A 12,252-nucleotide genomic window follows, 5' to 3' on the forward strand; every position below is an offset into this window, starting at 1 on the left:
ATATATTTATTTGTACATATTTATTTGCTTGTCTCCCCTACACTAAGAGCTCTTTGAGAGCCATCTTTTGCCTCTTTTTATATCCCTAGCATTCAGCACAATGTGTGGGACATAGAAGGTGTTTAATAAATATGTACTGACTGATTCCATTTCCCAAATCTAGGTTGCTGTATCATCCCTGACTACTGAAATTCTATCCTTTAAGGTTCAACTCTGCCATGAATCCTTTCCTGCTACCTCTAGAAGAAAGTAATCTTTCCTTGTCAAATTTCTTATAATAGGTTATCTGCAACTGTTCCACATTCATGAGTTTGTTCTATACTATCAGATATTGAAATGACATCTAGAGCTCTTTGATGAAGACATTCCCTCCAATGATATAAATCATAAACCACCCATGCCAGACCACCCTGTACCAATCTTATATACGGTCTCCCACAAATTCACTTTAGAGATCTGGGATAAGTAGGGATAGTTTCTACCTAATAAACAATAGACTTCTCTTGCTTTTTCCCCACATCATGAGGAAACAAATGCAAAATGTGAGCTGCCCATCTGTTATTATTTGCTCATACCATACAAATAGGACATCTTCTTCCATCAGATACTTCTGACAACATCCTACATACCACTTGTCCTCTGTAATTTCTTGTTGGTGATGCAGCCTAAGTAAAGTTCACTACATGCCTCATCATTGACCTTTGAGTGTCAATTTTTATTCTTTAGAAACTATACCTATAACTATACAGAAACACTGTAAGATGAAGGTTAACATTAGCAACTTTGTTTCATGGAAAGACATGGAATCATTCAAAAAACTTGGAAATTTAATAAAGGTTAATTCAGCCTTAACTCTTTCTTTTCTCTACTTCAGGCCTAAGTAATTTTTTTTTTGGCAATGTCTTTCAAAAATTTGCATGTATATATAGTAGATAACTAATAACAATGACAGAATTGTACAAGAAATATAAAATAAAATGCTCTTGCCTTGTTTGTTTCTTTGCTTGAAGGTATTCTGTTGAGTAAACTTTCAACAAGATGGAGTTTGGTAAAGCCAGAACCCTCATTGGGAATGGGGAGAGGGCCATTTCTACCAATTTCACCCAGGGCTGTACAAGCAGCAATTGCCAGGAGAGGAGAAGTGCTGTCCAAAAATGAACCTGTAAACACATACAGAACAACATAAAGAGAATAGTCTACATTGTCCTCTTTGTGACCAAAATGAAACTGAAATGTATTTAAAAGCTGGTTTCAATTTGGCATCTTTTAAAAATATGCCAAATGTCTGATAATAGCTTTAAATAAATGTGTATGTGCTCATATTTTTTAAAAAATTGTGTATCATCAGGATATGGAATATAATGAATTTTTAAAAGTTTCATTATTCCAAACATCAAAATCATCCCTGTGGATATCTCAGTATGAAAAAATTATGAAAAGTGGCCCTGTATGCTAATTGATTATTATTGATCATTAGAATATTATTGATAGCTCTAGCTCTAAAAATACAGAATAATCTTTGCATAGAAAGACATTTTAATTTAAATAAAAATTTTGTCACTGCAAGGCACATTTCTGGGAAAACAGTGTATTTTTTTTAAAGTGTCAAGTCACACAAAAAAAAAGGAGAAAGGAAAATTCATTTAAAAAGACTTAACATTAACAATAAGAATATAGTTGAATAAGCTAAAAAATGTCAATTACCTATTGTTTCAGTTGTACTCTGAATGAGCTGTTCTTGCTCTGGCAAAAATGCAGTATTAGTCTCTGTGTCTTGCAGCTCTGCCACTTTGGTTTTCTTTTTAGCCAAATAACGTCCCACTGTGAATCCCAAGGCAAGCAAGGATCCATGCTGTATCTCTGGGCTCTAAAGGTGACAAGAAAACAACATGTTATTGCCATATTTTCTCAATTTAATTTCATTTAAATTTTGCAAGTACACATTACAACAACTCTTTGGAATAAGGATAAATGGACTAAGGAATAAAAATTCTCCATTTTTAATTTCACTGGCTTTTCATAGGTCCAAAGTCTGTTGCGTTTGGATGCAACAAAATAAATAAATAAAAAATTGTAAAATGAAAAACTTCAAAATATTTTGGTTAATTCTTGGGTTATTTTAATAAGAGGCTTCTGAATCTGTTACAGATTTAGTGGTGACCCCTTGGTAATGTTCTACACAATAAAATGAGGAGGAATAGTATTGTCAGAATTAAATTAAGGTAAACAGAATCACCAAGTTTGAAGCATGACCAATTTATTAGCAAAGTGTAAATTTACCAAGAAATAGGATCTCAACCTCCTCATCAATAGCTAAGACTCTGAGATGGGGTTTACAGATCATTTTTATTAGACAAAAGGAGGAAGATTATAGTAAAAATTATTATTACAGATTAAGTGGAGATCAGGTATGTAAGGCTAGCAACCATCCATCTTGTTGCTGACTATTGTATAGCTAAAAGGCTAGGTACTGGTACATGCATAATAAACCAGACTTTCAATAATGTAAGGAAATAATCCAAGAAAAGTGTCCTGGAGTGATAGAACATGAAGGGAAAGTAGAAATTAAAAAAAAAAAATCTACCTATCATCATCCCAATGAGATCCTTTGTGGAAAACACACAGGAATATTATTGCCAAATTTTGAAATTCCCCAGATCAAGTACTAGATTTTGAAAGAAACATTAAAAAAAAAAAAAAAAAAAACATTCAATGGGGCAACTAGGTAGCACAGTGGATAGAGCACTAGCCCTGAAGTCAGAAGGATCTAAGTTCAAATCTGGCCTTAGACACTTAACACTTCCTAGCTGTGTGACCCTGGGCAAGTCACTTGACCCCAAATGCCTCAGGAAAAAAAATTCAAATATGCTGGAGCAACAATTAGAATTGTACTGGACTTATCAATATCCACAATAAAAGACCGCAGCTCTTGGAATCATATCACTGACAATCATTAAAAAACACTAGGCATGTGGCCAAAAATATCATGTTCAGCAATATTAGCTATAATATTGAATAAGAAAAAAAAATGGACATTTAACGAACTTGCAGATTTTCAGGAATTTTTATCAACCAAACCTGGACTTAACAGAAAATTTAACATACAAGAGTCAATATTAAAGATCAATTTTAAGGAATTCAACATAGACAAATTGTTTAAACATGGACAAATTGTTTTGCTTTTCTTTTTACATGAGAAATATATACTATATGTTTTAAGATTCACATTAATATAGGGTAATTCAAAAGAAAGACTGGCAGAATTATTAGTATACACACAGAGGTATTAGAGAGGGAAAGAGGGATCATAGTTCTGAAAACTGACACACATCAACAATATATTCAATAGGCAACACTACACATATATCATGGAAGTATAGGACCTTCCAAAATCTATAAAGAAATAAGGGGAGAGAGATGGATGGATGGATGGGGAAGCAAAGGATGAAGAAAGAAGACAAGAGAAGGATCCATAAGTGGAGGGAATTTAAGTAATAGCAAGGCAAGTTATGGGGCAGGATTAAAACAAAGAGATAGCAGGGAGAGTAAAGACATAGATGTGTAAGTGATGTGTGTGTATGTATATCTACATGTATATATATAAATATATCTTAACTATAGCTTGTTTGGGGGTGGTGGGGAGATGAAAAGGGAAAAAAGAATAAAGTAAATAAAGTGTCCAACAGAGAACAAAAGAATAATTTAAAAGGAAGTAAAGAAAAAGTAGGCATTAATGAATATAATTTCTTTTACTTATATGCTTTCTTGATCTGATAATTTGTTGTTATATATTTTGAATCCTCCCTATTTTCTGCTGGGCACATGACAATGTTCTCTTGTTTTATTTTGTTTTGTATTCCTTTCTGCTTTTTTTTTTCAAATAAAATAAATTTTTAAAAAATAAAGTAATTTGGACTTGTAAAAAAAAAAAGAATTTTTGTAAAGTAGCATCTATTAGGAGTAATTCTTAACAATTCTAGTAGAATTGCATTGGGCTATGAAAAACAAGAGGGAGAGTAAAGATGCTGGAGTAGCCCATCAAGCTCCTCATCAAAACTCTACCAAACAGACCTAGAAAAATCACCAGACTGAACCCTGACAAGGAAATCCAAGAAAAAGTCAGCGAGTCATTTTTCCAGCTTAATTTGGCACAGGAAGAAAGACAGAAAGAAGTCTGTAGATCCTAGGCAAAGGTCCCACATGAAGCACTACTCCTGTGGATGGGGAGAGGTTAAGCTTTCTCATAGCAAAGACAGCTACTCAAGGAAACAGAGAGAAAAAGAGAAAAAAAATTGTAAGAATCACTGAATATCACAATCAAAAAAAAAAAAAAAAAAAAAAAGACTCTGGACACAATACTTAAAGAAAAATTTCTGGAACATTACAGTCAATATCCAAAATGCTATAAGCAGTTAGAAAGATTTCAAGTGCCAAGGAAACTACAATGAAGATCACATAGGATTTATCAATCATCCTTATAAAAGAGCAGAGATCTCAGAGTAAAAAATTAAGGCAAAAATTATATAAAAGAATAACTTGCCTAGCAAAGCTGTTATAATTCTACAGAGGAAAAAAAATTAGACCTCTAAAACCAGAGGACTTCCAAGCATTCCTAGAAAAAAGATTAAAATATTGTAGAAATTCTAAAATTTAAAAGCCAGAGTTAAGAGAAGCATAATAAAGAACAAATAATGAAATGAAGTATAATAGAAATGAACAGGAAGTGGGCCAATATAGCTGGATTATAAAATATATAGAAGAAATTAAATTGTAAGAAGACTGTTTCCAGTCGAGGTAAAATGGGACCCAGTTATTAAGAATTATGAATTTTAAACAAAGAATTTTAGATTTGATGCTGGGGGTAATAAGTAACTATTGGATTTCACTGACAAGGGGAATGCCATGTTAAAACCTGTACTTCAGGAAAATTATCTTGCCAGTTATGAAAACATTCAACTACATTATAAGATTATCTGAAGATTTCTTCATCAGTTCAATTTAAGAAAGTCTTTGGGTACATTTTACAGAAGATGGTACAGAGGAGAGAATGAATCTCAACTCAGACCAGCTGAACTCAAAATCCTGGTTCTATCAATTTTGACTTTGGGCAACTTTAGGGAGAAGGCTATGTATCTTCTGAGGTCCATTCCAGCTTTATGCATTCTATGAGTGTACATTTTATATAAATGCACATACATACATTTTTATATAGGGCAAATACACACACACACACAAACACATACATATACACATACTCTTGTTTTTTGAATCCTTTAAAATATGAGAAATGTACATTCAATACATAACATGGATTTTTCAAAATTTACTTGGTAAGTGGTATGATCAGAAATATACAATGCCACATATTAAAAGAAAGAGAGAAGAAAATTCATTATTTACATGATTGTCCTTTGTAGTCTTCATAAGGTGCTGTATAGTTGACTTCAATTCATTTCCTGACATTGTAGATACCACCACTGAATAAAATAATGCCACTAATTCCCGCATCTCTTCCTTATTAGTATTCATAAGACTCTGAAAAGTATAGAAAAAGGGAATAAGAGGTAAAACAGGAATTATTCACTGCAACTCTAAGGCTTAAAATACATTTTTATGAAATACAAGTACCAATTATTTGCTACAGTAATCTTGAAATATGGAAATAAAAAGATCAAAAATAATCAGATAAATGATACCTGATATAGTATTCTGATGTTTGGTGCTTAAAGGAAAAATAATGATTCAATACTTTCTCCCAAGTGAAAGAATTACAATAACAATACTACAAAATAATAGACTGTAATACAACTTAAAGATTGTTAAATAACTTTTACACATCAATTACTAAGGGGTGAGAATTAATTTACTTTTATATCATCAATAAAGTTAAATTACATATTGAGGTGCAGTTAAATGGCACAATGGATAGAGCATTGGCCCTGGAGTCAGGAGGACCTGAGTTTAAATCTAGCCTCAGACACTTAACACTTCCTGCTTGTGTGATCCTGGGCAAGTCACATAACCCCAATTGCCTCACTGCCCTCCTCTCCTCCCAAAATGTCAAATTACACAACAGATAATCTATAAAACAAAACAGAAAATATTGAAAAACTAGAAATTTAATTAAGAAGACTAGAACAAAATAAATTTGAAAGCATTTTTCTATTTTAAATTCAAATCATTTCCTAGCATCAAATAATTTTCAATATATCCAGATACTATTTGAACAATGGGCTACTAGAATGCTTTAAGAAGAACAAAACTGGCCCAGGAGGGAGACAGCAGGTCAAAGCTTCCACATTTTTATCTGTAGTCAAACTGGGCTTACGCAGAGGAAATTCCAACTTACCTGGTTCACGGAAATTAATTAATATATTTTGGAAAAAAATTAAGAGGAGGTGGTAGATAGTGAAACAAGAAAAAAGTATCAATGAAACATTTTTAAAACAGATGAAAATTTAAGGAAATTCAGGAGGAAATTAGATAATAGGAAATTCAGATAATTAGATAAAATTGTATTCCCATTGTACCAAATACATTCTTTAAAAAAAAAAACATTAAAAGTTCAGGGTCACATAAAATCTCTTTTTTTCTGATCTCTCCATACTGAAATGTTTACATTTGTTCATAATAAAAAAGAGAACAGACTTAAAATAGAAACAGAATTTTTTTTAAACTTTCTAACATGTTTTTACAGATTTATAATGCATAACTCCATAAAGGCCTCATTACATTATTTCACTCTAACTTATTTTATTTCCCATAGTAACTATGAAAAATATTTTCTTATCACTTCAAACTCTCAACTACATTCCTCCCCTTCTACCTACAAAGTCAGCTACATTACAGAGTGATGAGAAAGCCAAATCTCATCTCAGACACTTACAAACGTTTTGATTTTGGGCAAGTCTCTTAACTTATCTGGCTCAGTTTCCTTAACTATAACAGTGAAGCAGGTTGTGATACCTTTAAGAAACTGTATTTCCTTTTGATTTGAGATCCCTTTCAGATTCTCAGCTCCTCCTGGGGAAGGTATCTATCTCCCCCTACATAAGTTATCATTCCAGGATGCCAGAGCCTTTGATTCAATTAGAAATACTGGTCAAAAAGCACCCCTTTGAAGTGTTGTTAATTCCAAAAGCCCGGGAACTTGGCTATCCCAGCCCCCAACCTGGCCTGACCTGCTAGGGCTATCTCTACCCCTCCCCCACAAGATACCTAATATAATAGCTTCCATCAACTAAAATCTTTGCAAATGGACCTTGGTAATTCACTCAGCTGCCAGGAATTTCTGTCCACTGAGAACTGCATTCTCTCAGTGCAAAACTCCATTTTCCAACAGATCTGCCATTATAGAAGTCAGTCTCTTGGTAAACTGATTTCTATCTAACAATAAATTTCCATTTTGCAACTAATATTTGGGAATGTGTGAATTCTTTCACTCCTAAAACCTGTGGCCAATTTAAAGGGGATTGCCACTCACCTCTAGACCACCAGGAATCTAGACCACTCAAACTGCATCAACAGCACCACACAGTAGGGACTTGTTCCTCTCCCTTCTCCCCCTCCCACCCCTCCCACCTACCGCTAAGAAGACTGAACTCAAGAAGGGGAAGTGAAAAAAAAAAAAAGAAAAACTATCAATTAATCCTTTTTTTTTTTTAAAGCAAGCATAAGGAATTCAGAAAGGTCACAAACAAGCAGGATGGTGCTGAAACTACTGTGTTAAATTTGAAATATATAAGAAAACCCAAAATGTACATAGTGCCTTTTCCTGTTCTCATACAGGAAAAATGTTCAAAAGTATTTATACTTAATACTGCTTTTTATTCAGAAAGCCATTCTCCATTCAACTCTGTTCAATTTGGCTTCCATATTTACCAATGTATTGTAAGTGCTTCCTTAAGAGCCAAATTCTCAGAGCAAATGTTTCTAAAATGCTGTGCTAATTAATGCCATTAAACATCCCCTTCTTTTCTATACTTTTTCCCTGCTGTCCCTCCACAAAGCTTCAAATATAACAATCTCTTAGTTAACCAGTCAATTAATAAGGACAAGGATGCTGGGGATGTAAAGACAAAATAAATCCTTGCTATTAAGCAACTTATGACTACTGGAGTAGATAAGTATGTATGAGATAAATGAGACAATTTATTGAGGAGAAGACATTTTGAAGTTTCATTTAGAAGATGGCACAAGAGCTGGATTTGAAAAAAAAAAATGAGATTTTTGAAAAACAAAGGCGAAGTAGGGAGTACATTCTGGCATGGGACACTTTGGCAAGAAGGTCAGTCTGCCTTTACCACATATATAGCAACAGAAACAATATAAAACAAGCTTAGACATGTAAGTTTTGACCAAGTGGAGAAAAGTTTTATAAGTCAAATGGACAAATTTACACCATAAAAGCAACAGGAGCTGGTAGAATTTTGTTTTGGTTTGTTTTTTAAAGTAACTTATGTGGAAGATTGTCTGGAGTGGAGATTTTGAGACAGGAAGATTAATTAGGGAGCATTCACTCAAACAAATATTTATTAAGCACTTATTGTGCAAAGTTGGGCATATTAACAGTTGGGCATACAAAAACAAAAGTAGACCCTATCCTTAAGGAGTTTATATTCTAATGGAGGAGACAACACATGTATACAGACATATACAAAGCACATCAAAAATCAGGTACAAGTAAACTTTGGAGGAGAAAGCATTTATTAGCACCTGAGGAAACTGGCAGAAGCCTCATACAGAAGAATGCTCTTGAAGAAAATCCAGAAGGAAAACAGGGATTCTGGGAGACAGAAATGAGGAAAGAGAGCACTTCATACATAAGTAGAAAACAGAGTGTCTTCTATGAGGAACAGTGAAATAAAGCAACATGACTGCAGTCTAGAATACATGGTTAGAAAGGTAGGACAAAGCCAGGCTATGTGAAAATTTAAATGACTGAGGAGTTTGTATTTGATCAAAGATAATAAGAAACTACTGGATTGGAGTCTACACAGCAGTTCTGAAAGCTGTGTGGAAGTTGGTTTGGAGTGGGAGAGAACTCAGGCAGGAAAGCCTAATGAGGCTCTCCTAAGTGTCCAGCTAAGAAGTGACAAGGGCCTGAACTAGGGTTCTGGTTTTATAAGGGGAAAAGCCAATGCATGCATGTCTGAGATGCCGTAAAGATAGAAGGGACTACACCTGACAGATGAGGTTTACTTCCTGTTTTAATATTTCTTTATGTTATTCACTAGCTCTTTGTCTCATTGATTCTTTGGCCTCTTAACCCTCTCTTTATTCTAGACATTCTCTCAGGAATTCTAGATTATTCTCTCAGGAATATCTAAACTATTATTTCAAGGTCTGCTATAACCCTAATTCTAGTCTCTTCTGTGGCCCCTTCTAAGCTTGAAACCTATGTATCAAATTGCTTTTCACTGAAGTCTAATGCAGAAGTTTTAAACCAGAAGTTGCATGCAAATCAGTAGAAAGAACCTGAGGGGTACAGGTAAGGGTAATTTGGCCTGAAATTTTAGTGAAGGACATAAAGCCAGAATCAGATATTTTCACACTAGTATGGTAAGTAAAGATTTTATTTTATTGATAACCTATCAATCAAAGAAGTAGAATAAATCCATTAGCTTTAAAAAATGGAAAGGACTCAGAATGGAAAGATCTGGGTTCAAGTCAACTGCTATAGGCTGAGCCACTAAGCAGCAAATCATTTAACTTCACTGACCATGACCTCTCAACTGTAAAATGAAGAAGTGAAAAGGAATACACTTTATGAATAGGCTATGTAAATATCAGTGGCTATTATTCTTAGGCCTATAAAAATACGCTTCTGAATATAGCCCCCCCACAATCCAGAGAATTATACTGGCATTTCTCAAACATGGGATCAGAAAAATTCATGAAAGTACTTAAGGGAATCATCAACCTTAAAAAGATCATTGAATATGTTTCATAGTGGTTAAAAATTACAAGATGATCTAAAAACTTTTTTATGATAGGAGACATAAAGAGTAATCAGAGGGGTCTTAATAGGAAGAAAGATTATATGAGCCAAGTTTGAAGAACAGTTAAATTTAACTTAAATAAGTTAAACTAGAACTTTCTGCAAAATCATCAAAACCAAACAAATGCAATGCATTGAAATTACCTTTATCCAGTCTGTTTTGTCTACAAATTTGGTTGCCAATTTTTCTGGGTAGACAGAAACAGCTTCCAAAAGACAATACATGACAGGCAATCCTAAACAGAAATTCAACAACATATTAAAAACCATGAGCACCAACACATACACATTTTATAATGTAATCCCTAATTCTCTCAAAGTTCTTTCAAGTTGAACATTATAAAGAATGTCATTCTAAAGACAAATGAGTATCTTATTACGTCTCAATTATGTGTGGCAAACTCCACTTCAAACGTCAAACCTAATGTGACTTAGGAGGCAAGCTAAGAGACACAATACAGAACAACTAGACTTGGAGTTAAGAGCAGAGTTCAAATCCAGACTCACATACTTTTCTCGCTCTATGACCCTGGGCAAATCACATCATTTCTGTTAACCTAAGTTTTCTGATCTGTAAAAATGAGGATCACAACAGCACCAACCTCCCTGGGTTATGAGAATCAAATGAGATGATATTTGTAAATTGCTTATGAGTGCCTGCCACACAGTAGACATCATTTAAATACTAACTATTATTACATAGTTGTCATCATCACCATTGTCATCAACATGAACGTTAAAATAAATGTCAAAGAAACTAAGAGAACCAAGATTATTTTGGGGTCTGTGAACATGTGTTTTAAATACTATGTTAAGTGTATTTCAAGATAAGTGGTTTTCTTTGAAATTGCAAATATTCTGTTTTATGAATTTAAAAATATTCTAAGAAGGACTTAGAATTAGAATAAACCCAAAGGGTCCATTTCAAAAGAAAGATTAAGAATCTTGCATTAAAATTTCAGTCCAAATGTATAAAAAAGTATTTTTTTCTTTTTCTTTTTCTTGTCCATCCAGCATGTCACTATAATCTTCACACTGAATAACTTTACTAATTACCAAGTAAGTTGATGATTCCCTAAGAAAATCTCTACGTTGAGGTCAACAATTCCTTCCTTTTTTTGGGAAATTTGGTTGTACAGTTATTTTTACAAACCTTAAGACTCAAAGATGACTTCCTTAACCATGAAGGACAAAGATGACCTTTACCTGGCCATTTGATGTGATATACCACAAAAGATTTTTGGATAGACCAATATAAATATGATTCAAAAACTAAGATTATTAACAAAAATTAATTTCAATACATTTGAGTATAAACTGAGAACTTTACTTTAATTTCAAAAGTAAAATATGAGAATCACCGAAATTATTTTTGTAAGACCTTTATTTTTTTTTATTAGCACTGAGGTTTCTCACCTCCAACACCTGCTAACAGCTGCTGAAGGAGGCCAATATAAATCTGTACCGGGTTATTTTCCCCACCCTTGGAGGAAGATGATGTTATGTGGTTGCCAGACATAAGATTTCGTATGTAACGACCAATTGCTGGGGCATGGTCTTGCATATCCGCCAAGCTCTGTGAGGTGGGAACCACACCTGCACTGTGAGCAAGACACATTCGCAAATACAGGACTATCTGAGAAAAGAAAAAAAAAGAAGACACTAAATAAGGTACTCAGAAAAGATAGAGGGAAAATAAGGTTTCCAGCTTATTCTTCAATTTTCCTTTACAAGAACTTAAATTTCCTTAAGGAAGCTATGAAAAAGTGGCCCTAAAATGCCAATTTAATATTACTTCAAGCCATAAAAATTTGTTAAACATAATTAACAAATAAGCAAAGAATTTAAAACTATAGTTAAAATCCAAAACTAATTTTGGAGGTCAGGTTGATTTAGTTAACATTACTCGTTCTACAAGCCAAAGATATAAAACATATATAGCTAAGCAGAAATCTGAGACAAAGTGTTTAGAAAAACTTTTATGATCAAAAAAAGTTCCTAGACATTTTCAACTGCCTCAATGAAGAATTTAGGTTATCATAGGACAAACACAGATATCAGTTAAGAGAACTTCCTTATGTTGAGAAAAAAAAATGAAATGTATTCTTAAGGAAAGTTATCGAAGCTTTCCGTAAGAGCCTTATACTTCTTTAAGATTTTTTATTTATTGATATCATAAGAATTTGGGCAAGATAACCCTTAAAGATCAATTTCCTTTTTATATATCTATATTATTAAATCCCTCTGGATAT

At 33.4% G+C, this 12,252-nt stretch overlaps 1 protein-coding gene across 4 annotated transcripts in view; it reads right to left on the reverse strand.

Moving 5' to 3' along the window:
* The window catches only part of ECPAS (Ecm29 proteasome adaptor and scaffold), a 146,766-nt gene that overhangs the window by 43,088 nt on the left and 91,426 nt on the right, over positions 1-12,252 (reverse strand). For all 4 annotated transcript variants that reach the window (XM_031942855.1, XM_031942834.1, XM_031942843.1 and 1 more), the window contains 5 exons: positions 11,417-11,636; positions 10,145-10,236; positions 5,401-5,535; positions 1,705-1,867; positions 988-1,160 (listed from right to left, as the gene is read on the reverse strand). In XM_031942855.1, the coding sequence (XP_031798715.1) occupies positions 988-1,160; positions 1,705-1,867; positions 5,401-5,535; positions 10,145-10,236; positions 11,417-11,636 (783 nt within the window). The remainder of the gene's footprint in view (positions 1-987; positions 1,161-1,704; positions 1,868-5,400; positions 5,536-10,144; positions 10,237-11,416; positions 11,637-12,252) is intronic.

Source organism: Sarcophilus harrisii, chromosome 1 (genome assembly GCF_902635505.1).
Source record: "Sarcophilus harrisii chromosome 1, mSarHar1.11, whole genome shotgun sequence".
Lineage (NCBI taxonomy): Eukaryota > Metazoa > Chordata > Mammalia > Dasyuromorphia > Dasyuridae > Sarcophilus > Sarcophilus harrisii.